The sequence below is a fragment of the Geotrypetes seraphini genome, chromosome 11 (genome assembly GCF_902459505.1).
Source record: "Geotrypetes seraphini chromosome 11, aGeoSer1.1, whole genome shotgun sequence".
In the NCBI taxonomy this organism is placed as follows: Eukaryota; Metazoa; Chordata; class Amphibia; order Gymnophiona; family Dermophiidae; genus Geotrypetes; species Geotrypetes seraphini.
In genome coordinates, this window is record NC_047094.1 from 14,289,180 (window position 1) to 14,317,069 (window position 27,890).

The 27,890-nt window shown below is 41.7% G+C and overlaps 1 protein-coding gene across 1 annotated transcript in view; it reads right to left on the reverse strand.

Annotated features, from left to right (window-relative positions):
- The window catches only part of SDK1 (sidekick cell adhesion molecule 1), a 1,012,418-nt gene that overhangs the window by 436,559 nt on the left and 547,969 nt on the right, over window positions 1–27,890 (reverse strand). The window contains exons 6-7 of the mRNA XM_033963079.1: window positions 8,415–8,526; window positions 3,857–4,047 (exon numbers count right to left, since the gene is read on the reverse strand). Of these exons, the coding sequence (XP_033818970.1) occupies window positions 3,857–4,047; window positions 8,415–8,526 (303 nt within the window). The remainder of the gene's footprint in view (window positions 1–3,856; window positions 4,048–8,414; window positions 8,527–27,890) is intronic.

Below are 27,890 nucleotides of genomic sequence, written 5' to 3' on the forward strand. Positions count from 1 at the left end.
TGCTCATTTGGTCTTCTGGATCAATTGGAACTATGGATGATCTGAAACCATTTTCATTCACAGCCAGCTCAGACTTTAACGCGGTCACCAAACTGGTTTCCAACGGTTTAGCCTACATGCAATTTAGCGACAGATTATCAAAATGGCTTATCTCTGTCTTTAGCAAGCTTTCTAGCATGCCATGCAAATGGGCTCTTCAACACTAAAAAGAGCTCTCTGGTAGATTCTTTAAAATCGCCAAGCTAGTTTTTAAGAGTGGCATCAGATTTTGGATACAAAAATCAGCAACTGGTCCAGGGTACCTGTACTGTGACAACACTGTTTAAAACCCTGGCAGCAGGGGAGATGCCCATTCTCTCCCGCCACAACCTCGCCCCCCCCCCCACAACAGAAGAGATGCCCACTCTCTCTCGCTGCCAAGTGAACCTCTTCAAAATGGGCCTTCCCCTCCCCATTGCATCCTGGGATGCACCGGGCAGGGGCCTAAGGCTCTGATTGACCCAGGTTGCTTAAGGCTCCTCCTATGGGAGGGGCCAATCAGTCTTAGGCCTCTTCAAAGATGTACTGGGGGATGCAGGGGGTGGGGGTGGGGGGTTGTTTGTGGTGAGAGAGAATGGGTATCTCTCCCACTGCTGGGGGAGGGGGGTGTTTTTTGGCAGCAGGAGAGATTGGACATCTCTCCCGCTGTTGTGTTTTTGGGGTTTTTTTGCATTTATTCTATGCATGTGTCCATTCTATGCATGTGTCCACCAGTGGTGGGCACATTTTTTATTTATTTATATTTTACTTTAATTTGCACATACAAATTTAGCAAATCTTCGCTACTCTCTGCCAACCTCATTTGCATGTTTTTTTAGAGAATGACTCGCTTTTTAAAAATTGCTACCAGAACGGCTGCAATAGCAGCCTGTCATTTTTTAACACCTTTTTTTGAGAATCTAGGCCAGAATTCTTTCCCCTATTTTACACCTAATACAGTCATCATAGTGACAGTTCTTGACCATTGCCACACACCCGGACTTTTCCCAGAACCCTGCAATCATAGGTCCTAAATCTGTCCACCAGATGTTGCTGATTCTCAGCTTGCTAGGAGTCGTGAATGCTTTCCTTCCACAATATCCATTGGACTGACCCTTGGGCTTTCATGTTTTGTTAAATTCTATTAGCTCAAATTGGTTTTTTGTGGTGCTGGGGGTAGGAGATAGCGAGCAGGGGGAAGAAGGGAAATCACTTATCTACTTTGAAGACCTACTTTGTAGTTTTCTTTGTCTACTAACAGTGTTACTTTGATGTCACATAAAAGCAAAGATTGCTTCTTCAATGCTTTAATTTTGGCTTTTCCCTGTTTGTTTGGGTTTGACACTGCCAAAATACAGCCTTCTCTGCTTGAAGTAATCTTGTCACAGATCTCTAAGTCTACACATCAAAAGACCAAGTGAGCAGTCGACATCTTGCAAATGTTAATTGGAAATCTGTCTTCTATCCTAATCCATTTCTCATTGCTATTCTCTCCTTCGACAGGTGTTCTGGCATCCCAGACTGACATCCATTGTCGTCCTTCTGAAGTATAAGCTCTGAGAAAACTGCATCAAGCAGGTCATTATTTCACAGCTTTGCCATATCCCAAAACATACAGCTAGTTAACTATAGATTTCCTTTGTTGTATCTTGGGGTATGAAGAGAAAAATGTTAAGAACTATTAGGAAAGGCCTGACATTCTGGCAGAAAACCACATTCTCACTGGTGGTTTGTTTCATGCTGTTTTTAGCAACTGTGATATGGTTTTTGATTTTGGATCTTGAATAAGGTTAAAAGAAATCTTTGTTAAATGGTCTTGGCACAGTGACTAACATGGTTGAGGCTAGATGCTAACGGTCCATTTCTTCCTCATCATGTGTCATGCAAATGGGCTCTTCAACATTAGAATGAGCACTCTGGTGGATTCTTTAAAATCGCCGAGCTACTTTTTAAGAGTGGCGTCACACTCCCAGAACCCTGTAATCATGGGTCCTAAATCTGGTCACCAGATGTTGCTGGTTCTCAGCTTGCTAGGAGTTGTGAATGCTTTCCTTCCAGATGTGCTCATCTGTATTGTATGTATTAGTCTTGACTGTTGTGAATCGCCTAGAACTTTTGGTATGGCGGTATATAAAAATAAATGATTATTATTGGATGTGTGAGGCCTTGGTTAGCCTGGTCTTCTCCGCATCCAAAAAGTTCTCTAACATTAAAGTTGATTTAGACTTTCTAGATTCAATAAATACTGAAATCTGTTAGTTAAGGTCATCCTCTGGTTGTTGAAGGTAATTTATTTTAGAACATAATAAAACACCCAGTATGTGAATAAGGACTATATGATTATCCCAAAGAGGAGAGGGTTAGGGTTGTGAAAACACAAAACATTCACAGTAAAATATCTGGTGAAAGCTGTCGTCTACTGCAGTGTTTCCCAAGTGGGCCCTTGGGTACCCCCTTGCCAGGCAGGTTTTCAAGTTATCCATAATGAATATGCATGAGATTGCATATACTGCCTCCATTGTATGCAAATCTATTTCATGCATATTCAGTGTGGATATCCTAAAAACCTGACTGGCAAGGACCAACTTGGGAAACACTGCTCTACTGCACACAAGACAAAAATTCCAAAGAACCATCTCTTGGTCCTTTCCATTGAAGAGTAGCGTTCCCTATAGGTTTACCAACACAAATAGCCACTTGCACACATAGATGATTTCTGGTGAGACTGGACTCATTTGAAGCACTGGACTTGACCTAGGGGCCAACGCGTGAGCGGACTGCTGGGCAGGACGGACCACTGCTCTGACCCAGCAGCGGCAATTCTTATGTTCTTATAGGAAATCAAGTAGCAGGAAAGTACATAGCATGTTTTGATGTAAGGTACAGTCCCCGCCCATTTCATGCCCTAACATGACACTTTGCCTGTTATCTACTTCATGTGCCAGAAGTTAATGCAATGTGGTAAGTGTGGGCTTGTGCTATTAGCATGCCATAATTCTGCTTTAAACAACTAGTTCAAAATGCCCTTGACTTGCCTATATTCAATTTTTTCTACTTCTCTTAAGAGTTTTCTTGAAAGACGAGGTACAGCATAGATTTGTAATAGATTTAGTCAGAAATTCACTCTTCTCCCATCAGTTACACAGCTGATCCTTCCCCCAACACTACTAAAATCCAAACCAAGCTCTCGATAAATTTTCTCAAGAAAATCACTACCAGCAATCTCAAAGACTGATACAAATAAGTTGGGAGTTAGTCACAAATTTATACATCCGAGAGCCATGATAAAGACTTCTGTGATTATTTGAAAGGTTCTTTGGGATATACAAATAAACTGGTGTCAAAAAAATAAGTGAAGTTTGTAAATGATCTTTCATAAAGAAAACCAGATAACTTAGGGCTCCTTTTACTAAGGTGCGGTGGCGTTTTTAGGGCGCACTAAAGATTAGTGCATGCAAACCACGCGCTAAACGAAAAATACTAACGCAAGCTCTATGGAGGCGTTAGCGTTTAGCGTGCGTTAAAACTGCTACCTCTGTATATCTTATGAGTTCTGCTGTACCTTGTACCATTCTGATGCTTTGCCGATTTGTGGTTGGCTCTTGCTGTTCAGTTGCCTCCTGTCTCAATAAACATATTAAAAAAAAAAAACAACCCCCCCCCTCCCGCAGCGCACCTTAGTAAAAAGGAGCCCTTAGTCTTATAACTCCACTATAGCTCTCTTCTTTTCTAGCTAACGTCTACCTTTAAGGCCAATATCAAAATATCGATTCTGCTTTTTTCTACCATGCAATTACCCATCACTATTGTGAATCTGTCAAGCTTCTTTTAGATTTACCTATGATGGAAAGGAAGGCTTTAGCTCTCGCCGGTTGCAAACCGATGTCTCGCAGTTGCGCTTCACACATATACATTCCAACATCGGCTGAAGTCGGATTCACTATAGTGAGTCGTCTACCATAACTGCTGATGCCGGTGGTCAATTTTATTCCGTTTCTTTTCCATGTTATAGTTAGGTTATCAGGAGGTCTGTGTGGGATTAAAACATTACCAAACAATTAAACACATACATTACAGTAGGCCCAATATCCAAAGGCAGCTATACATTTGCAGCTGAAAATTCTTCCAGATGTATCCATGTAGTGCTGGGGCAGAATGAGAATGGGCTGACATTCAATAACCATCTGTATAATTTTGGTCAGCAAAATATTTTCCCTAAATTAATGTGCAGTAGCTAAATATTGCCGCTATATACTGTACGAACAGTTCAGGAAGCATACATATTTGGCACTGCTGGCTATACATCTTGGAAAGCCGACTAAAATGCATAGATTTTAAATATAGACCCAGATATACTTAGGGCTCCTTTTACTAAGCTGTGGAATAGCATGCGCTAAATTGCCGCACATGCTAGACCTTAACGCCAGCATTGAGCTGGCGTTAGTTCTAGCCGTGTAGCACACGCTAAAATGCTTCGTGGGCTAAAAACGCTAACGCAGCTTAGTAAAAGGAGCCCTTAGTAATAAATATATGACATGCTTTGTTCATGAAACGATCTAAGTTCAACAACAGATAAATAAAATAGCATATATACATCTAGGGGCCTAGCCATGGAAGCATCAGGTGCCTGCCCCCCTCCCCCACTTTGGGCTCAGTTCCCCTTGTGTCACTGGATGCAAGGCTTGCGGGGATGCTCAAGTCCTGCCATGCTTCCTGGGGTCTAGCTCTAGCTGCCGATGCATTAAGCGTCCTACTGCTTAGGTAGCACGGGTGGGGGCTCTGAATCTGTTCAGCTGGCGGGGCTTGAGCATTCACACCATCAAAAGTATGATGCTGCAGTGAGGAGAGGGAGAACTGAAAGGAAATGTCTGCTACCCCCACCCAAAACAAAATCTTTTATAATCGTTTCCACTATTTTCCCTGGCACTGACATCAGGCTTACCAGTCTGTAATTTCACAGATCAATCCTGGAACCCACATTGGCCACACTTCAGTCTTTTTGGTTGTTGGTGCAATCTTCCATTTTAAGTATTCTGGACTACTGTAACATTGTATACGTAGGGGCTTATATGAAAATTCTAAAGAGATTAAGGGTAGTCCAGAATACTGCTGTTCGCCTCATTTTTGGTTTAAAAAATGGGAGCATATCACTCCTTTCTATCACAAAGTGCATTGGTTGCCGGTGGAGTCTAGAGTACTGTTTAAGTTTTCTTGCATCTGTTACAAAGTAGCTCTTGCTCTGTCACCAGGTTATCTACTTCCTCATTTTTCTTGGAGTCATTCTAATAAAAACACACGGTGAACGCAGTTATTTACATATCCTTCCATAAAATCCTGCCATTATAAGAAGTTCCTTGAGAAAACTTTTTCTTTTCAGGCCGCCAAATTGAATATATGGCTTGGAAAAATGATGTTAGAAGCTTCTTCTTACTTAGATTTTAGGAAATTATTTAACAGGCTGGTGGTATCTTAATGTTTTTTCTCTTAATTTTAACCATGTTTGCATTTCATCCTCACGATTTTACTCGCACTTTCATCTTGATCAATTTTATTTAAATGTATGTATTATCTTTTTGCTGTATTTTATTAAGATGTTTTTTATTGAAATGTATGTATTATACATACATACATTCTCCCATAAGCGCCATAGAAGACATATGTTGCATCTGAGCAACTGGCTACCGTTTGAGGCTAGAGTGTTATTTATATTGGGATGCATTTGTTTTAAAGTTTTATTTGGCTTAGCACCGGCTTATCTTGTTTCTCATTTTAGTTTTTTTATTCCTAAGAAAAATATTCATAGATCTGGTTGGTTTTATTTTCCTTCAGCAAATGCATTGCAAAAAAATTTTGGATAGAACTTTAGCATTCCAAGCAGGATTAATGAATTCATGTTTAAATCTTCTTGTTTCTCCATTTCTTACTTACTATCAATTTTGAAAAGATATTAAAACCCCCTTATTTAAACCAGGGGTGCCCAAATAGTCGATCATGATCGACCAGTACATCGCAAAGGCAACACGAGTCGATCGTGTTGCCTTTGCGATCTTTTTCTTCCTGCTGCTTCCCCAAGCTAGGCCTGGCGCGTACAAGCGTCGACTTACAAAGCTTCACCTTCAACGTCAATTCTGATATCGGAGAGGAAGTTCTGGGCCAGACAATCGCTGCCTGGCTGGCCTGGAACTTCCTCCCCGATGTTAGAATTGACGTCGGAAGTGAAGTCTTGTGGGCCCGGCACTTGTACGTGTCAGGCCTGGCTCGGGGAAGCACCAGGGAGAAATCGCGTTGGTGGCATGGGGGTGGGGGTAGGGAAAGAATCAGGGAAGTGGAGAAAATGGCACGATGGCTTGGGGGGAGCAGGGGGAGAGAGAAATAAAGACAGAAATAAAAAGGGGGGACAGGGGGAGAGAAAAAAGAAAGGCAGAAAGAAAGAGGGGGGGGCAGGGGGGAAAGAGAAAGAAAGGCAGAAAGAAAGAAATATTGGCTTTACAGAAAAAGGAACTGCAACCATAGACTCATGAAATCACCAGACAAAACAGTAGGAAAAATAATGTCTCCGTTTTGAGAATTTATATCTGCTGTCTATATTTTGCACTATGGCCCCCTTTTACTAAACCGCGATAGTGGTTTTGAGCGTCAGGAGCTGTGAGGGGCATTCAGCGCAGCTCCCTGTGCTAAAAACCGCTATCACGGTTTAGTAAAAGGGGAGGGGGTATATTTGTCTAGTTTTGTATAGTTGTTACTGAGGTGACATTGCATATTTTAAAGTCATCTGCCTTGACCTCGGAAAAAAACCCGAAATTCAAATGATAATTAACATTTTCTCTGCGTACAGTGTGCTTTGTGTTTTTTTAAATTTTATTATTGGTAGATCATTTTGACTTGGTCATTTTAAAAGTAGCTCGCAAGCCCAAAAAGTGTGGGCACCCCTGATTTAAACAATATAATATACATTATTAATTTTCATATTATCACGTAGTTATAATGTACTTTTAATCTTTTAATCTATATTTATTTTAGTTTATATTGTGGTTTGTTTTTTTTATTCATTAGTTTTAATGTTTGTATTAGTTACTTAGAATTTTATTATGTATGATGTTATTATTATATTGTATGCTGAGTACCTATTATGTAAACCGCTATGAACTGCTGGTTAGGCAGTATATAAAAATAAATTATTATTATTATTATGTCAAACAATGTCAACTAAAGGGTTAAAAGCTTTTTCACATGAAGAGTACCTCAGATATGAAATACGCAATCAGAATGAAAACGGGGTTCTGATTTAATTTTGTTTAACTGTCAACTGGTTTCACTATAAACATATTTATAATATGCTGTGTTAACAAAAGTCTTTCATTAGAAAATGGATTTGGAGTTGGAGTATAAATTAGACTCAATATATGACATTCTATAAGAGTAACAAGCATCCAGACTTTAGGGTTATACAAAACTTGCTGAAACAAATCACACTACAAGCCAAAAATATAGTGGGTAGTAGATACTATGAAAATAGAGCAGAAAAAAAAAGGATAGAATACAATCAGTCCAATGTAAAGTGATTACTGGAAATAAACTTAAAGCATAGTTAAGCTCTGAAACTTTTCCTCCAGGAACTTGTCCAAATGGTGGGTTTTTTTTTGACAAGTTCCTGGAGGAAAAGTCCACAGTCTGCTGTTGAGACAGACATGGGACACAAGCATGGAATGCTGCTCTTATATGGGTTTTTGCCAGGCACTTCTGACTTGGATTGGCCTCCGTGAAAACGAGATACTGGGCTAGATGGACCATTGGTCTGACCCAGTAAGGCTATTCTTATGTTCTTATAGATTTTAGTTGCCATTAGATAAATGGAACACCATGATACAGAAATGATACTATAGGAAATAAATTTAGCATTCATTTTTGTAATCCCCATGGGCTTCCCCCCCCATTACTCCAATTATCCACTTGGGAGAGATTTGTCCAGTTGATTTTTTTTTTTATGTGTATTGCTCTTGTATTTTGTTGTTTGTTATTTGCTGATTTTCTCTGTTTACGTTGTTCCCTAGGCGGATGACAAATCATTTTAAATCAATGAGAAATAGAGAATGACACGGTGACAAAATTCATCACCGTTCCTGTCCCCGCGGATAACTGCGGGAAACCATGTTCATGGGTCATTCTTTAAGGAGAGAGGGAAGAATTAGAGTATAATTGGGCACAACCACTGACTCGTACGCTTTGCTGTGAAGAAGGACTGAGGTTGAAATAGACACTAGAAAATGACATGGGTTATCCGCGGGGACGGGAACGGTGATGAATTTTGTCACCGTGTCATTCTCTAATGAGAAACACTCTCTCTGTCCCTTTACTCACAAGGACAGCTTTCTTAACACAGGACATTATCACTATACCTTGCACTTGCCACACACTCCAAAGTGACTTCATTGGTCCCAGCTACCACACTGGTATTCCGTGGAGAGATGATGATAACAGGAGCTAAAGTATTACTTGCGTCACTTGTGTCTATAAAAGGAAGAAATAAATATAAGCTTGCAAAGGTCACTGGCCCCCCCCAAAAAAGTGTCCATGAGTAGAAAATACATTTAGCAAAAACAAGGAAATGTGCACGTCAACCTACTCACAAAGGCCTAACTCTTTCATTAGGAGGAGGCCTCCAGCATGGCTACTGTCAATGACTTTCATTATACAAATATCAAACCGTACCTGCCGTCATTCAACACCCTGGTGGGTGCACTTTCTAAGTGAACAACTTACTTTTTTCCCGAACAAACCAGTGAAGCATCAGAAATTTCAACGTTTCCTGCTGTTATACATTTTCTTTTTAAAATCCTTGCTGCTGTGTTCTTTCAAACCCCTTTTTTACCCTTTTTAATCCAATAAAACTTATGGATAATTTTCAAACAAGGCAGGTAGTTGTCATGTTTTGGTTTTTTTTATATATATTTTATAATTTATTCATTTTAACAATCTAATTACAAGCAATCACTTGTTCTGGCAATACAGAGAAAAGGAAAGCATTAACAATTGCCAGGTAATAGAATTTCCCTTCCTCAGACCACTATAGAAACTAAGAGAGGGAGCAACTGAAAAGATAAGGAGATCAACTAGAACTATATGAAACAATCAAAGCATATGCTTAGCAGGTTATAACATCTATTCCTTCGTTGAAAGTTATTAATACAAGACGACAATTTATTTTTTCGGTTACTGCACCACAGACTTGGAATGCACTTCCAATATTTTTAAGGGAAGAACAGGAATTCGGAAAATTTAAAAGAAATTTAAAAACATTTCTTTTCAAGGATGCCTTTGAAAACTAATTGTAATATCCAATAAACCTATTAAATTTTATCTTATTATATCCTGTTATTTTGTTAACCTTATTGTTTTCTCTTTACTTTATAGATTTGTATTTCAATCCTCCGTACAGCACAGTTACTTACGGTAACAGGTGTTATCCAGGGACAGCAGGCAGATATTCTCACATGTGGGTGACGTCATCTACGGAGCTCCAGCGCGGACAGCTTTTCAAGCAAACTTGATTGAAGTTTCAAGTTTGCTACACTGCACCACGCATGTGCATGCCTTCTCGCCCACTAGAGGGCGCATCCCACCTCGTGGTCCTCAGTTCCATAACTAGCAAAGAAGCCATCCTCGGGGAGGCGGGCGGGTTGTGAGAATATCTGCCTGCTGTTCCTGGATAACACCTGTTACGGTAAGTAACTGTGCTTTATCCCAGGACAAGCAGGCAGCATATTCTCACATGTGGGTGACCTCCAAGCCAACCAAAAAAAGGCAGGTGGGAGGATGGCAATTTAGGAAAACAGATTACGTAACACCGACTGGCCAAACCGGCCGTCGTTTCTGGACAAAGTGTCCAGACAATAGTGGGAGGTGAACGTATGAACCGAAGACCAAGTGGCAGCTTTACATATGTCCTCCATAGGAGTAGATCGGAGGAAAGCAACTGAAGCTGCCATCGCCCGGACCTTATGCCCCGTGACTCGACCCGGGAGCGTAAGACCAGCCTGAGCGTAGCAAAAAGAAATACAAGCAGCCAACCAGTTGGACAAGGTGCGCTTGGAAACAGGGTGTCCTAAACGATTAGGATCAAAGGACAAAAACAATTGAGGAACCTTCCGATGAGACCTGGTACGTTGAAGATAAAATGCCAACGCCCTCTTACAGTCAAGTGTGTGGAGCGCCATCTCGCCAGGATGGGAGTGGGGCTTAGGAAAGAACACAGGAAGGACAATGGACTGATTGAGGTGGAAATCAGACACAACTTTAGGCAAAAATTTAGGATGGGTGCGGAGAACCACCTTGTCATGATGGAACACAGTGAAAGGCGGGTCCGCAACCAAAGCTTGCAACTCACTAATCCGTCGAGCAGATGTGAGAGCAATCAGAAATACCACCTTCCAAGTAAGGAATTTCAGGAGAGACTTGTCGATAGGCTCAAAGGGAGGTTTCATCAGTTGAGCTAAGACAACATTCAAATCCCAAACTACAGGAGGGGGCTTCAGAGGGGGACAAACATTGATTAGGCCCTTCATGAAAATGGAGAGTAACCGCTCACACCGGGTGCATTTCTTAAAGCCCGTCGAGGGATGGGACATGAAAAAGAAAGTGGCCTGGAACGAACGAAGTCCCGCAGCCGCGGCTCCCGGGAGCCCCCGGAGCCGAACGGAGGAAATTTTTTTTTTTTTTTTTGACGAAAAACGACGAACTAAACAGAAAAAACAATAAATAAAGCACAGCGACCGAGCTAAACAACCCAGACGCGGTGTCAGAAGGCTGAAAAATAGGAGCACAATTTCCACAGGGCTTCTGGCTCCGCGGAAAAAACTGAACTGAGGACCACGAGGTGGGATGCGCCCTCTAGTGGGCGAGAAGGCATGCACATGCGTGGTGCAGTGTAGCAAACTTGAAACTTCAATCAAGTTTGCTTGAAAAGCTGTCCGCGCTGGGGCTCCGTAGATGACGTCACCCACATGTGAGAATATGCTGCCTGCTTGTCCTGGGATAACTAATGTTATGAGTATGTTAAAATTGATTGTAAGTCTGTATTGTTTTTGTATTGTCACCCATCAAATGTAATTTTAAATTGTATATCGCTTAGAAGTATGATTAAGCGATTAATCAAAAAATTATTAAACTTGAAACTTGAACTTGATCTGTAAATTAACTTAATTGCTCTGAATTTATTGGAGCAGCTTCTTGGCGTCTAGAAAGACCTTAAGCTGATCAGGGGCAAAAAAAAGGTATATTTAGAACCAGTGTATTTAACAAGACATTTGCATGGGTAACTTAGTAAAAAGGAAGCTCCTAATGCTTTAACTTCTTGTCTCATACTTAAAAATAATTTCCTTCGCTCCTGAGTGGTTTTAGTCACATCAGGGTAGACCCATATTCTTTGTCCAAGGAATAAAGCTTGAGAAAAACGAAAGAACATACGCATCACAGAATTTAGGTCTTGTTCAAAAACAAATGAAACAAGGAGAGTAGGACGAGATTGAAATTCCAAAGATTTTTCCCAAAAAATCAAAAAGGTCATTCATATCAATAACTTGTAAATTCTCAGCTTCAAGCTGGCTATCCAGTTTCTTGTTTTCCGGAAGGTAATCTATTCGATTGACAGGCGGCATTGTTTCAGGTGGAAATGTCAAGTATTTTTTAAACATATCGCCCGCTGTAGCTTTAGGAAAGTTCAACAACTTGAGATTTAACCGTCTGTTAAAATTTTCAATTTGTTCTACTTTTCTTTGAATATAGAGTTTGTCTTATCCAAGTTCCCAGTTAAATGTTGAAGAGATGTTATCTCGGGACTCAAGGATCTCCCATATGAGGAACGGCTAGACAAATTGCAGCTATACTCACTCGAGGAGCGCAGAGAGAGGAGGGACATGATCGAGACGTTCAAGTATTTCACAGGCCGCATAGAGGCGGAAGAAGATATCTTCCTTTTCAAGGGCCCCACGACAACAAGAGGGCACCGGTGGAAAATTAGGGGAGGGAAACTACGAGCTGACACCAGGAAATTCTTTTTCACAGAAAGGGTGGTTGATCGCTGGAATAGTCTTCCGCTGCATGCGATCGAGGCCAGCAGCGTGCCTGATTTTAAGGCCAAATGGGATCGTCACATGGGATCTATTCACAGGGCGAAGGTAGGGGAGGGACATTAGGGTGGGCAGACTAGATGGGCTGTGGCCCTTATCTGCCGTCTATTTCTATGTTTCTATGTTTCATCTGATCAGTCTTTTGAATTGTTTCTTGTTTAATGGAATTTACCGATTTAGTTACGTCATCTAATTTACTCACTACTGTTGAAAATTCCAGTGTCGATTTGGGGATAGCTTTTTCCAGCTTCTGCAGAACACTCCAGACCCCGTCCAATGTAGCCACTGTGGGGGTGTTCGAGTCACTCGCTCCCTGGTCATCCATATCATCGGCGCCAGCTTGCAGGTCAGCTCCCTCTTCGCGCATCTGCACCAACCCACTCTGGAGTGGAGACGCGTCGTCGTCGCTGAATTCTGATGTCGGGCGCGGTGGGGGCAGAGAATCCGGAAGAGATAGAGATGTTTCTAGCCCAGAAACTCCGGAGGCTCCTTCCTCCGGAGTAAAAGCAGGGAACTCCACCCCGATAACAGATGGTGAGCTAGCCACAAAGCAGTCCATCCTCGTCTGTCCAGGCAAAGAGGGATTCGGCCGCACCCTTCCGTTTAGTATGAGGCATTATGAGGGTCTCATCGGTATAGAATTCCAAGAATTCAGGCAGTTCCAAAGAGATAAAAATTGAGGGAGGGACAGGACACTTTCACAGGCTGCTAATCCGCCGCCATCTTGATTCCTCCTCCAGTCCTCGGGCGCTAGTTTTCATGTTAACTTGAAATTGATTGCAGCACATCAAAACCACCACAACCTCTCTTCTCAAGAAAATGACTAACCCCCAAACAGGTCCTTTCCTGCACTTGACAGAAAAAGGAATATGGTTAAAAGATTACTATGTGCTTCTTGTTTCATTTTTAAATTTTCTTTACATGCATTTAATAACTGAATGAAAATATCAAGAGTTATTGCTTTGCTTCAAGTTGTTCACTGGGGAAAGCACATAGTCTGCTTCCTTCTCTTCAATAACAGAATAATGAAACATTCCCCAAAATAAGGAATCCAATGATGAAATTTAAACCTGAGATGAAAACACGTCTGAACCGAAACAAATTCAAACTGCTACATCACATGCTTTGTTGCTAAAGATGAGTCTCCTAGTACATAATCCACTGGCAACAGCATGACAGTCCTACCTTTGTCACAAATCACGCCTATGTAGGCACTTTAGGCAGCCTAATGCCATTTCCGGCATTAGCTGCGCCCATAGTGGCGTTCGGCAGCTTAAAGCACCATCATAGGCGCAATTCTGGTGTGTATAATTTAGGTCAAAAATGGAATTCAAACTTCAATTTAAATATACTATGTGCCGTCAATATTTGGCATTTCCCAAAACAATGAATCCAATAAAGGATTGAGTCATCAGTGGAGAGGAGGCAGGACTTCAGACCATATCTTCTTACCACATAACAGCCAATGGCCGTTCAGCCGATACAGAAATCACTGGTCCTTCTCCACCATCTCCACTAGATGTGCAAATTAACAATATATTTAAATATTGTGCAAAAATCGCAATTTGCCTATAATTTAATTATTTAAAAGGTGAAGGTATATGTAATGATCATTTCAGGAACTGATTCTGACGGGCCCGATTCGCCATGTCTTCTTCAGATAATCAAATAGGCCATGGTGCTATATCGTAGATAATATAATCGATCTGTGAAGGCACCTGAATAATGCACCTGCCTCCTCTCCACTGATGGACATTATTCAGGTGCCTTCACAGATCGATTATATTATCTACGATATAGCACCATGGCCTATTTCTATTAAGTATCTTGTTCTGATTCTCTGAACAAGACATGGTGAAACGTGCCCGTCAGAATCAGTTCCTGAAATGATCGTTACATATTCCTTCACCTTTTAAATAATTATATTATAGGCAGATTGAGAATTTTGCACAATATTTAAATATATTGTTAATTTGCACATCTAGTGGATGTGGTGGAGAAGGATCAGTGATTTCTGTATCGGCTGAACGGCCATTGGCTGCTATGTGGTACGAAGATATGGTCTGAGGTCCTGCCTCCTCTCCACTGATGACTCAATCCTTTATTGGATTCATTGTTTTGGGAAATGCCAAATATTGACGGCACATAGAATATTTAAATTTGAAGTTTGATTTCCATTTTTGTTTTGAATTTTGATATTTTTGATTGAGGAATTTTGGACTATTATTTGTTTGTATTGGCATACTATTTAGGTGCCAATAGGTGCTTTAACTGTGCCATTTTTTGCAGTTTTAAATGGCGTTTGTTAATTAACCCCTAGCAGCCTTTTAAATCCCTATGGGCTTTGGGTTACCACAGTGGATTATAGAAAACTTCGGTATGCCTATTAATGTATCATTCAGCGCAAACTGGATTTTGGTTTGTTGTACTGATGTACTATGCTGAAGATATCTAGAACAGCTCTAAACGTTAAATCCTCATTTGGCGAACCACTCAGTTTAATTCCCTTAATTGCTACTCAGCAGTTGAAGAATAGAACTGTTCCAAGTCACTGGAGCATGTTTTATTACAACAAGGACTGTCCTGACTGTGACTGCCTACTGTCAGACAGATTTTACTGATTTTTATATTTAAAAGAACTCTGAAATTTTACTCCACTGAAGAAAAAAAGGCACAGCTTTACATATTGGTTCCAAACCAGTATGTAATCTTTTACGGCATTACTCTAGACTACAAAGGAAAAATGTCCCATCAATTATTTTTACAATTTCCTCCACAGAAATGCAGGAAAGATCAAGTCCAACTATGTTAAATATTCTATAATATGCAGAGTAGACTGATCGGCTCGTTTTGAATATGACCACTTATAAAAAATATTATACATTCAACAATCAAAGACTTAAAGGGCTCTCTAGTGATTTAAGCCATTTTGTATGCATGAAACCTCTAGGCTATCAACATGCAAATATTTTGAAATATTAGGGTAAATGTAGTTCTGTCTCCAGCTCACTAAAATAATTCTGTATGATGAAATCAGAACATAAATCAGGATTTATTTTTCCCAAACCGGACAGAGAATGAGTTGGAATCACTAGATAATATATAATCTTATTATTCAATACAGGACTAGTGTTAAAACACGTAGGGGGAGGGCCTAGGGCAGGGGTAGGCAATTCCGGTCCTCGAGAGCCAGAGCCAGGTCAGGTTTTCAGGATATCCACGATAAATATGCATGAGATAGATTTGCATCTCAAGGAGGCAGTGCATGCAAATCCATCTCGTACATATTCATTGTGGATATCCTGAAAACCTGACTTGGCTCCGGCTCTCGAGGACCGGAATTGCCTACCCCTGCCCATCTATGCCAGTGGTCTTAAACTCGCAGCCCACACGCCGCATGCGGTCCACCAATTACCATTTTGAGGCCATCGGTCGCTGTAACCTCACGCAAGCGCTTTCCTGCATCTGCATGCGATTGTGAGGTGGAGTCCAATTGCGTGCAGACACAGGAAAGCGCTTGCGTGAGATTACAGCAGTGAGGTGGGCAACGTTCTAGAATGTAAGATAACCATTGGAGTCGTTACGGCGAGTTGAGATCGCTGGCTAAACACTCCAATTCCTTAACCAAGACACAAAAATACAGAAAAGGCCTTAGATGAGCTTCATGGGCTAAAAAAGACCTCAGATGATTGGAGCAATGGTTGGAGGCAGTGCAGCTTGTGCGTGTGTCCAGTGCTGGAGGAGGTGAGAACTGAAGGCGGTTGCGGACGCCCGTTATAACTGTTATAATCTTTTGTTAATTCAAAGGAAAAGGAAAGATGTTAAAAAAAGATTTATAAACTATAAAAAGTTTTACCTCATGCAAAATTGTCATTTCTTTAATAAGACATTAACTGTTTTTTTCTGCGGCCCTCCAAATACCTCCAAATCCAAAATGTGGCCCTGCAAAGGGTTGGAGTTGGAGACCGCTGATCTATCACTTTCAATTCCTTAGCGTTCCAATGTACTTGTCCCAAGCTTTCTTGAATTCAGACACAGTTTTCATCGCCACCACTTCTACCAGGATTCACTGCCCTTTCCTGGAAGAAGTAACTTCTGAGCCTATCCCCTTTCACCTTGATCCTATGCCCCCTCATTCCAAAACTTCCTTTCAGAAACTGGAACGAGCCCCTCCCCCAGAGCTCATATTTAGGCCATTCCTCCTTCTTTTGGAAGCAAGCTCGGGGTCCTCTGCATACCTGATCTTGATTGTCCTTGCCATTTTCAGGGCACAAACTGGCACTGGCTTTGCTCTCCAACTACAGAAGCTGTCATCGATGCCCTGCTCCAGCCCATCCAAATCTGTTCAACCATGATCATGGCATAGACTGTAGAAGTCTGCCCGACCCTGGCTTTGCTTCCTAATTACTGGAGTTGCCATCTAAGCTCCGCTAAGTTTGGCTCCATTCTCTTTTCATACAAGATTCCCTTGTGTTTATCCCACACAATTTTGAATCCTGTTACCATTTTCATCTCTAGCACCTCCCGCAGGTAGGCATTCCAGGGATCTACTTCCCTCTCCATGAAAAAGTACTTCCTGATGTAATCCTGAGTCGATCCCGCCTTCCCCAGCAACCTAAATTCATGTCCTCTAGTTTAACCACCTTCCCATCTCTAAAAAAATAAAAAGCTTGTGTGTAGATTAATACCTTTCAAATACTTGAATGTATCATATCACTTCTCTCACCCAGGCCCACACCTAAGAACAGGGGTGACTGGCTAACATAGATTTAGGAAGACTTACTATGGTAAGTGTAGTAGGGAATATTGTAGTGAAATGGTTTCTATCTCCCAACTACTCTAAGCTTGCATAATATTGCTGCTAGGTGTCCCTTATTTAATATACATATTTCCTTCACAGACAAAAAACATGAATAAAGATTTAATGAGATGTTCACAAATTTGTTATGAAAGGGGATGTGCTATTGCTAAATGATTGCAATTTTCTGAATTAGCTGTAGTAATGTCTAGGTGTTGAAATATCCTGCAGGTAGAACTGTTTCTGTAACCTGTAATCTAACATCAGAGGAGGGGTTGATAGTGGAGCCAGTGCTTATGCAAGTATGATCAGCAGATGATGCGGTTCAGTATTGCCCAGACAACAGAGAAAGTCCAGAGAAGAGCAACTAAAATGGTTAAGGGGCTGGAGGAATTGCCGTACAGTGAGAGATTAGAGAAGCTGGGCCTCTTCTCCCTTGAAAAGAGGAGACTGAGAGGGGACATGATTGAAACATTCAAGATAATGAAGGGAATACATTTGGTAGATAAAGACAGGTTGTTCACCCTCTCCAAGGTAGAGAGAACGAGAGGACACTCTCTAAAGTTAAAAGAGGATAGATTCCGTACAAATGTAAGGAAGTTCTTCTTCATCCAGAGAGTGGTAGAGAACTGAAATGCTCTTCCGGAGGCTGTTATAGGGGAAGACACCCTCCAGGGATTCAAGACAAGGTTGGACAAGTTCCTGCTGAACCAGAGTGTACGCAGGTAGGGCTAATGTCAGTTAGGGCACTGGTCTTTGACCAGAGGGCTGCCGTGTGGGCGGACTGCTGGGCGCGATAGACCACTGGTCTGACCCAGCAGCGGTAATTCTTATGTTCTTATGTTCACTCTGCACAAATCCCAAGGAATCCAAAGGGGCAGCAGAGTGAGCCAGGTCTTCAAACGAATATAGCCGAAACACAGCCCGTGTCGAGACCAATGTTTGCTTAGATGATATCATCTTCTGTATATGCTATATTGGTTGCCATTAAAGTGTTATGCGTTTGAAGACCTGGATCGCTCTGCTTCTTCTTTGGATTCCTTGTGGTTTAGTCCAGCAGTATAAGGAGTGAGGGTTTATTGAAAGACAAAGGTGCTGAAAAACTTTGCAAAGATGAGGAGGATCTCAAGCCATTAGTTGGATGCAAAAATCTATGGGAATTAAAAGATAAGTACACAAAGCAAAAAAAATGTAAGGGCAGATTTAGAGGAAAAAGAATTGACTTTGGGTTTCTAAAGAAGCAGCTGAAAGGGTAAGGAAAAAAATGTTAACATTCAAAAAACTACAAGACCTGCAGAACGATGATGAGAAGCAACAATATACAGAAAAACTAATATAAGCAGCCTCTTGTTGTTCGGGGCTGAGGATCACCCCCCAGATGGGAACAAAATGAATTTATAGTGCCTATGGCCACATTTATTCTCCTCCGCTCTCAAGTTTAACTCATAACCCACAGACTTTAAAGAGTTTCCCTCCAATTAGGGAACTTGCTGTAGTGAATAGCAAAAAGAGTTAAGACACAGTAGGACAATAACAGGCAAAAAAGGATCAACTGGAGATTAAGCCGGCTTTAAGAGAAAAAGTTCTTCCCTCGTACTTAGGGTTTTATTCTTTCTCCATAAGCTCATAATTATATCCTATCGGATAGGCCTCTGAATATCCTGCACTTCCTGCTTGGAAACTGATTGGCACCTGTTTTCTGGAGCCGAGAATGTTCTGCTGCAACTGCAAAGACATGGCATTACACTTCTCCCTCCGTATTCGCGGTTTCGATTATTCACGGTTTTTAGCTTGCGGGCTCCTCCCTCCAAATGACATCAGCTTGCATAGAGAAATCGCCGATTCCAAATGTTTACAGAGAAAATCGCCGATTCCCAGCACTTTCTTCACCGTGTTTTGCCTCTCCTTCAGGAACAGGCCAGGTCTCCCACCATGTTATTCGCGGTTTCGATTATTCACGGTTTTTAGCTTGCTGGCTCCTCCCCCCAAATGACATCAGCTTGCATAGAGAAATCATCAATTCCAAACGTTTACAGAGAAAATCGCCGATTCCCAGCTCTTTCTTCACCGTGTTTTGCCTCTCCTTCAGGAACAGGCCAGGTCTCCCACCATGTTATTCGCGGTTTCACTATATTCACGATGGTTTTTAATAGAAAACAGCAAATAACATAGGAAAAAGTTATTTGCGGTTTTTCTGTATTTGCGGTTCTGTTAATCCTCTAACACAGCGAATACGGAGGGAGAAGTGTAAAATGTTGCTACACTATGAAAAGCTTGTAAAGTAAGATAGCAAAGACGTAGATGAAAGACAAAGGGGCCAATAATTAAAATGATTTGACCAGTCAGGAGAAGCTCCTGCCTAGTTAAGGTCCCCTTTTATCAAGCCGTTGGCTTCTGGGGTAATCAATCATCCTACTTATGTTACCGCTACATTGATCATCCTATTTAAATGCATATGTTTATATCAAATCAATCGTCCGACATATGTTCACATCTAATACTAGGTTTACTTTTGCAGCTAAGTACACAATATTTATACACCTCATAAGAAGTTTGGTCAATTGAACTAAATATAGTCTATAGCAGGGATAGGGAACTCCGGTCCTCGAGAGTCGTATTCCAGTCGGGTTTTCAGGATTTCCCCAGGGAATATGCATGAGATGTATTTGGGGAAATCCTGAAAACCCAACTGGAATACGGCTCTCGAGGACTGGAGTTCCCTACACGTATCTGTATTGTGTTTTATGTTTATCTTTGAATATTATCTTCCTCAGAGTTTAGCTTCTGGGCTTCTGCGCTTTGTGTTCTTCCTATCGTGTTACTGATTGGGAGGTGGGAGGAGAAGGGGGGGGGGACTAACCAACTGTCTCCTCTAAGTTGTTTTATTGGCTAAAGTACAGTGCTCCCCTGGTCATTCGCGGTCGGCAATTCGCGGTCCCAGTCATTCGCAGTATTTTCTGACCGCAAATGACTGGGCAGGAGAGGGCAGCTGGAGAGGCAGGAGAGGGCAGCCGGAGCGCCGGCGAGTGAAGGAGATCACTCGCGGTATGCTCTGACCGCCTCTTCCTGCACTAAAGTCGGGCCTCACCAATCAGGATTTTTTGACACGCAGCTCCTGATTGGTGAGACCCGACTTTAGTGCAGGAAGAGGCGGTCGGAGCATACCACGAGTGATTTCCTTCACTCGCTGGCGCTCCAGCTGCCTTCTCCTGCCTCTCCGGCTGCCCTCTCCTGTCACCCCCGCTAAAAACCGTACTTGTGGTTTTTCAACATTCACAGGGGTTCCTGGAACGGAACCCCCGCGAATATCGGGGGAGTACTGTAGTCTAAGAAGAGGATGGTCTTTATCCTTTTCTTATACTTTCCAGTATCTTTTTCTAGTTTTAGTTCCTTCGGGAGCTATCACTGAGAATATTCTTTTCCTGGCGCTTTTGTACAGAATTCTAAAATTATCACATGAAAGTAGAGAAATGGGGCTGGACAGGGTACATCCAGAATTATATGAGATATTATATCACAAGTCTCCTTGTGTGTGCTTTTGGTACCTGGTATTACAGCAAACAAGTAAAAACAAAATGTAGATTTTTAGTTTGCTACTTAGTTTAACCCATTTTTATTCTATTTATACTACTGCAGTGACAAAGGTAAATGCTGTTTTGACCTTTTATTTATAATGTGGAAGTACAATCTGAGGTATCAGCTCCCACAGGCCGATACTCAATCAGACAGATAAAATGAGACTTGTGTGAGAAATCCAATTTGCAGGTTTTTCACTTATGACATTACCAACACACGAAATAAACATGTCCAAGAATTTGGACACGTTACATAGGAAATGAGGTCTTATTAAATGCACATTTCTATTCTTATTCTCTGAATTATAAATTCTGCTCGGACTCTACATGGTAGAAAAATATACAATAAGAATAAAACGCAGGCCTTGGTGTACAGATTTCAGGGGGCCTGAAGGTCCCACCCACTGCCGGTGAGGTACTGGGATTTACACATACACACTTTACATGTTTCCAAGCACACGTAAATGTTAGCACACACAATTTAAGCACTATTTCTGCTAGTATTTTATAAAGACACATAGTTGCCTATGTGTCTTTGTAAAATGGGCAAAAAAATAGATGCTTTCCTGCCCTATTATAAAATTACCCTCATGAATTAAATGGCCAAATACTAAGATATTAGTTCATAGAGATTGGTGAACGCATACAGTGTGTTGTGTTTCTAAACAGTTCATATTGGGACTATCTTCTCTATACGTGAATCATATAAGAAACAATTCCACAGACCCCTGAGGCAGACCTTTGGCCGAAACACTGGCAGTATCGGGTTCTGTAGGCTTGTGCACTTTTTTGGTATGATTTGTTTACGCTTGTGTATTTGTTGATTCCTTGTTCTGTGTTGCCATTGATTAGTTTCATATGAAACATATTAACTAAACACTTTGGAGCCAATATTCAGATTGCGGGAGTTAGCCAGGCTGACTCCCAGAGTCAGCCCTGAGCTTGGATATTCAATGCTGGGCTGTTTCTGATGAGTGGCAGTGAATAATAGGTGGTTACACCAAGGTGCCTACCCACAAAGTAGGTGTGACGAAGGGTGGAGTTTGGGCCTGGAATGAGTTAGGCCCCAATATTTTAGGCCAACACCATCTTGGTGCCTAAGTTAGACTTGCCTACCAGTGCGAGATTCTATAAATGGAGCCTAACTTTGAATGACATGCGGTAGGTGCTGTCTCTTTACTGATTTATTGTTATGGTTATAGAATCAGGCCCAACGCGGAAGCCCTATATAGAAAAATACTCAAAAACATTTTGAAGTCCTGCTAATAAAACTATTGATTTCAAAGCACAGCTCTCTTTCCAAACCTTCTGAAGAAACGTTTTAAAAATTGTCAAAGAAATCTAAAAGGGCATAAAAACTAAGCCTGTTAAAATATAGAATAAAAATAAACTAAGAGACTACATTTCTTTGAGTTTACTTCCATTGCATTCCTATACATGAAGACCATACCGATATCTTTCAAATGACTCCCATTCAACTTATACATTTCAAATTTCTTACCATTAACTGGCATAGTTTTCATGGTACATGCTAAAAATGACAGATTTCGCAAAAACATCTGTTCACTACATGGCATATGATCAACAGAGGGAATTAGTAACTTGCAAAGCAACGCATCATTCAAAACACTAACAAAGTGACAGCAAGTCCACCCACAAGTCACTGGGGGGGGGGGGGGGGAACCCTACAGCAAGCCTGAAGTACAGTTGAGCACAGATGGAAGCAGTTTTTTCCAGCTTGCGGGACTTGAGATTCAGCTTTTGGAGATCCACCAGGTTGTTCAGTTCCCCGTTTGTGTTGTTATGTTTAAGAGCTCTGACTCGGTATGTTTTGACCGCCAAAGTAGGCGTATCTTTTGCTGAAACACAGTGCCGTTTATTCTCCTGGCTCTCATTGGAAGTCCAGTGCTCAAGCCCACCCTCTTCATTGGGCCTTTCCCCTGTAGGACTTTTGCATCTGAACGTACAGTAACGATACCATTAGAAGTATATTGAAAAATTTAATGGGTAAAATGCTATTTCATGGGGAAAAATAATTTTTTTTACAGTTAGATATACTGAATCTGTTCTCTCATACAAACCAGAAAGTTCTTGTTCTAAAAAGCCTGAGGTCAAATTTCAGTTATTTATTTAATAATAATAATTTTATTCTTATATACCGCCAAAGCCATGGAAGTTCGAGGCGGTTTACAGCAAGAAGCGCTGGACAATCAGCGAAGAGGTTACAATCAAAGTCAACAATACAATCTTACATAAGGAAAGAATTGGAAAACTATATAGTTTTTAGGGCTACTGGTTGAATAAGCAGAGCAGTATAGAATCTTAGTTTACAAATCGATTGAACAAACTCTTTTTTACCAATTTTCTACAATTGAAGTAGGATGAGGAGAGCGTGATAACGTTACTAAGCCAATCATTATCAATGACAACACAGAAAAAGGGATCAACGAATACACAAACTTAAACAAATCACATCAAAAAGTGCCCAAGCCTACAGAACTGGGACTCAATAGAGACAATTGGAGATTGGTGAACGCGGACAGTGTGTTGTGTTTCTGATCAGTTCACGTTTTACGGATTACTTTCATATTGGGACCATTTTCTCTATACGAAACAATTCCACAGAACCCTGATGCAGGTCTTTGGCTGAAATAAAGAATATTTAGGGCTCCTTTGATCAAGGCGCGCTACGGGGGGTTAGCGCGTCAAACATTTCATCACGCGTTAACCCCCCGCGGCAAGCCTAAAAACTAACGCCTCGTCAGGCGGTATTCCGCGCGTTAACCGCCTACCGCACCTTGATAAAAGGAGCCCTTAGTCCCAAGTTCTGGAGGCGTGTGCACTTTTGGGTGTGAAGAAATATCGGTCTCCTTTTACAAAGGTACGCTAGTGTTTTTAGCGCACGCACCGGATTAGCGCACGCTAGCTAAAAAACTCCCACCTGCTCAAGAGGAGGCGGTAGCAGCTAGCAGCGTGGCATTTTAGCGCGCGCTATTCCACGCGTTAAGGCCCTAACGCACCTTTGTAAAAGGAGTTCATAGTTGAGACCTAGATTGCTACTCACTGTTCTTCTACAGGTAGAACTAAAATGAAGATCTGAACAAAACCTGCAGAAGTTTAAAAGCAGTTTAAAATGTTTTCTTTTTAAAGACTCCCAATATAACAACTGGGTAAAAGTACAAAAGCAATGTCCCAAAAGGAATAAATCAAAACAAAACAAGGGACAGTGAATCTTCTTTAATTGCCTTTAACACGCTGAGGAAAGTTAGATCCTGCTTCCATCAAAAACATTTTACCCTCCTTCTCCAATCCATCATCCTCTCCAGATTGGACTATTGCAACTCTATCTACTTAAGCCTAACTAAGAAAAACCTCCACAGACTCCAACGGATTCAGAATGCCGCGGCCAAGCTCATCTTCGCTAAAAGTAAATTTGATCATGTCTCCCCGCTCCTGGCCAAGCTCCACTGGCTTCCGATAATCACCAGGGTCCACTATAAATGCGCCTGTTTAGCTTTCAAAATCCTATATGGTATCCTCCCTCCCTTTATCCCTCTTTCTTGGAATTCCTCAAACCCTAATACCACCAGATCCTCCCACAAATTAAAACTATCCTCTCCCTCGCTAAAAGGCATTTCCCACACAGGAAAGCTAGGGACCTCCCTTCACTTCAAAATCACTGAGTTCTGGAACAACCTTACCTTCCCTCTTCGGAACTTGAGCTCTCTCCAAGTTTTCCGCAAACATCTGAAAACCTGGCTTTTCTCAAAAAATGTAAGTCTCCCTCCAACTTAGGAATCAAGGAAACTCTTATATCTTGGCATCCCAAGTCCTCTAAATTTTCTTCACACTTCTACCTCTAACCCTCTGTTGTAGTTCCTTCCTATTTCTCCTACTGTAAACCATGTCGAGCTCTACGAACGTGGAGATGATGCGGTATACAAACCTAAGGATTAGATTAGATTAGATTTAAACCTAGACGGTGCTCAGATTCCACGAATGGAACAGAAATTCTCAAAACAGGGGACTAACCCCTAAAAGAGATTTTCAGAGTCTATCACTGCACCAACTTCTTAAGGTAGAAAGGTAGTTAAAATATATATCATAGTGACACCAATGTGTAGAAAGTTTTTTTTCCTGTTTTTTGTAGTTTAAATGATATGATGAGTGCAATAAGGTGAAACTTAACTTGAGTGTTCATACAGCATAAACCGGCAAGGTTCTAACGCGTTTTGCCAGAATGGCTTCTTCAGAGAACCTTTAACTGAATTTTCGTTACAAGACCAGCAATTTTTAACCTCCCCCCTCCCTATTGTGTTCCCCTTTTATGTACCTTCTTTATATAAATATTGTAGTTCTACCCCCCTTCCCATTGTTTCTTAATGACTTAAGAAGTCACGTACGTCAAGTTAGTTAACGCTGTTTGTCCTCCTATAACGTTTTAGACTTTTAATCTTATCGTAAAACGCTTTGTACCTTAGGATAAGCGTTCAATCAAATATTTAAATAAACTTGATAAACCTGAAACATGAACCAAAATAATGGCTCCCAGTCTGCTCAACAGTTATCTGAAATAAACATACAGAATCATTTGTCAAAATAATGTATTAAGCAGATAGGTCAGAGCCTCGGGGCAATTCCATATGGCTTCAAGTTCACTTTTTACCTGATCCATACAGGATCTATTCATTTTGTTCTCACTACAGAAAGATATATTTTACAAAAATGGAGGCTGTGTAGGTGATATATATCCAGAGGCAATTGGGTGACGGGACTAAATCGCGTGAGACAACGGCGCGCCGACAACTGAGCGCAAGGTTGACGGCGTGCCGAAGAAAAGCACTATTTTAAAGTGCTCCGACAGGGGTGTGTGTGGGGGGGAACCCCCCACTTTACTTAACAGACATTGCACTGGCGTTGTGGGGGGTTTGGGGGGTTGTAACCCCCCACATTATACTTAAAACTGAACTTTTTCCCTAAATAAACAGGCAAAAAGTTTGGTTTCAAGTATAATGAGGGGGTTACAACCCCCCAAACCCCCCACAACGCCAGTGCGATGTCTGTTAAGTAAAATGGGGGGGTTCCCCACCAACACACCCCCGTCGGAGTCTCGCGCAATTTTGTCTATGAACCGGCAATTGTAAATGCATAAAAATGATTTGTATTTTCTAAATCTTTGCTCTTAAAAATCAAAATTTTAGATGTCTGAAAGAAATGTTAAGCTCCTAACACTTTGGGGCCCTTTTACTAAGGCGCATTAGACACAAACGGATGCCTGACGAAGCTTGAAAAGCGCTTGCCCTAAGACACGCTCAGGCATACTATGGTACGGTTGGCATTACCACGAGGAAACTGCATGCATAAGAATTTTTTCATTTCTTTCGTGGGTGGAGTGTGTGGTGAAGTGGTTACAGCTACAGCCTCGACACCCTGAAGTTGTAGGTTCAAATCCCATGCTGCTCCATGTGACCCTAGGCAAGTCACTTAATCCCCTATTGCCCCAGGTACATTAGATAGAGTGTGAGCCCGCCAGGACAGATAGGGCAAAATGCTTGAGCACCTGTTAGGCTTTAAGTGGCATATAAATACTTAAATAAATAAATAAATCTACATTACTGTGCGCTGATTAGCGCATGAGACCTTCCCATCTATGAAATTGGTGGAGGTTAAGGGCTGATGTGCTAATTTTTGTTAGTGGTCAAAGACTAAAGTTGCCATTAATTCAAAAAATAGTAAATCAGATATCGTCCATCTGTAGGCAAAATAGCCTTAACGCATGTGTAACAGCAGGCTAATGCCAACTTTTCCTTCACTTTGAAAGCTATGGGGCCTTGGTGGACTGCCCCTGTTCCCAATCAGGTCAGTGAACCCATTATTTCCAAAGTCACACTTGCAGACTTCAGAGCATACGCCGAAGAAAGCCACAGCACGGTGGCTGAAATGTCGCTTTCTACCTGACAAAGACGCAGCGAGACCCGGAAACCTGCAACAAGCACAATCCCAGCTGCAGAAACCCTGAGAGAACAACACTTACTTCTATTCATTCAAAACATGCAATAAAGGAGTGATTAAACATAATATTGTATTACCTAGAAGTCCAGTGTTACAAATGCATTGTGCATCACTTGAAAAATCAAAAGTGGGAGGGAAAAGCCTCAGATCCCCAACCTCCTATAAACAAACAAACAAAAAAAAAGGGTTCAAAATAGGTAGCTTCGGGGCCCAGGAACCTCATTGACATAACAAACCTCCACATTTATAAATTCTCAAGCCTTGTGCAATGCATTTGAACTTGAACTTAACTTTAGTTTAGTTTCAAAACACTTTCTCTATACTACAAAGTACTTATCTTACTATTGAAGATTGACAATACCAACGGGGTGTCAGGTCAAAAGCGCGCCGCGAGAAAGGCGCGGCCAGACAATTGAGCGCAGCGCGGAGGCACACGCCGCTCTAAATTACTGTTTTTAGGGCTCCGACGGGGGGCGTGGGGGGGAACCCCCCCACTTTACTTAATAGACATCGCGCCGCGTTGTGGGGGGTGTGGGGGGTTGTAACCCCCCACATTTTACTGAAAACTTAACTTTTTCCCTGTTTTTAGGGAAAAAGTTCAGTTTACAGTAAAATGTGGAGGGTTACAACCCCCCAAAACGCCGGCGCGATGTCTATTAAGTAAACTGGGGGGGTTCCCCAACCAAAACCCCCGTCGGAGCCCCTAAAAACTGTAATTTTGTGTGGCACGCGCCTCTGCGCTGCGCTCAATTGTTGGCGCGCGCTTTTGTCTTTCGCGCCAATGTCTATGAACCTACCAACGGTGGCCAGCGTTTCGCTGTCGAGGCTACCTCAGGCTGTGCCAAAGTCAAACCAATTCTAGCACATTTTCTCCAGACTGCTAGAAGTGTTTCTGTGTCACAGGCATTAATTTTGCCATTAGTGCCTGGCCATTAAAACAGATTTGCACACGATCCCTTACTGCCACCTATTATGTAGGGTGTAAAGGCTCATAAGATGAGTTTGATGGGATTAGGAGAAACGTTAACTGCATGGGTAAAAGACTGGCTCAGTGGTAGACTTCAGAGGGTGGTGGTGAACGGTACTCTCTCCGAAACGTCAGAAGTGATCAGTGGAGTGCTGCAGGGTTCGGTCTTGGGTCCGATCCTATTTAATATCTTCGTAAGGGACCTGGCTCAAGGGCTTCGAGGGAAAATTGCATTATTCACCAATGACAACAAACTATGCAACATAGTAGGCAAAAGCACAGTGCCCGACTGCATGACGCAGGACCTACTCTTACTGGAACATTGGTCCTCAACTTGGCAACTAAGTTTTAATGCCAAAAAGTGTAAGGTCATGCACCTTGGCAACAGAAATCCA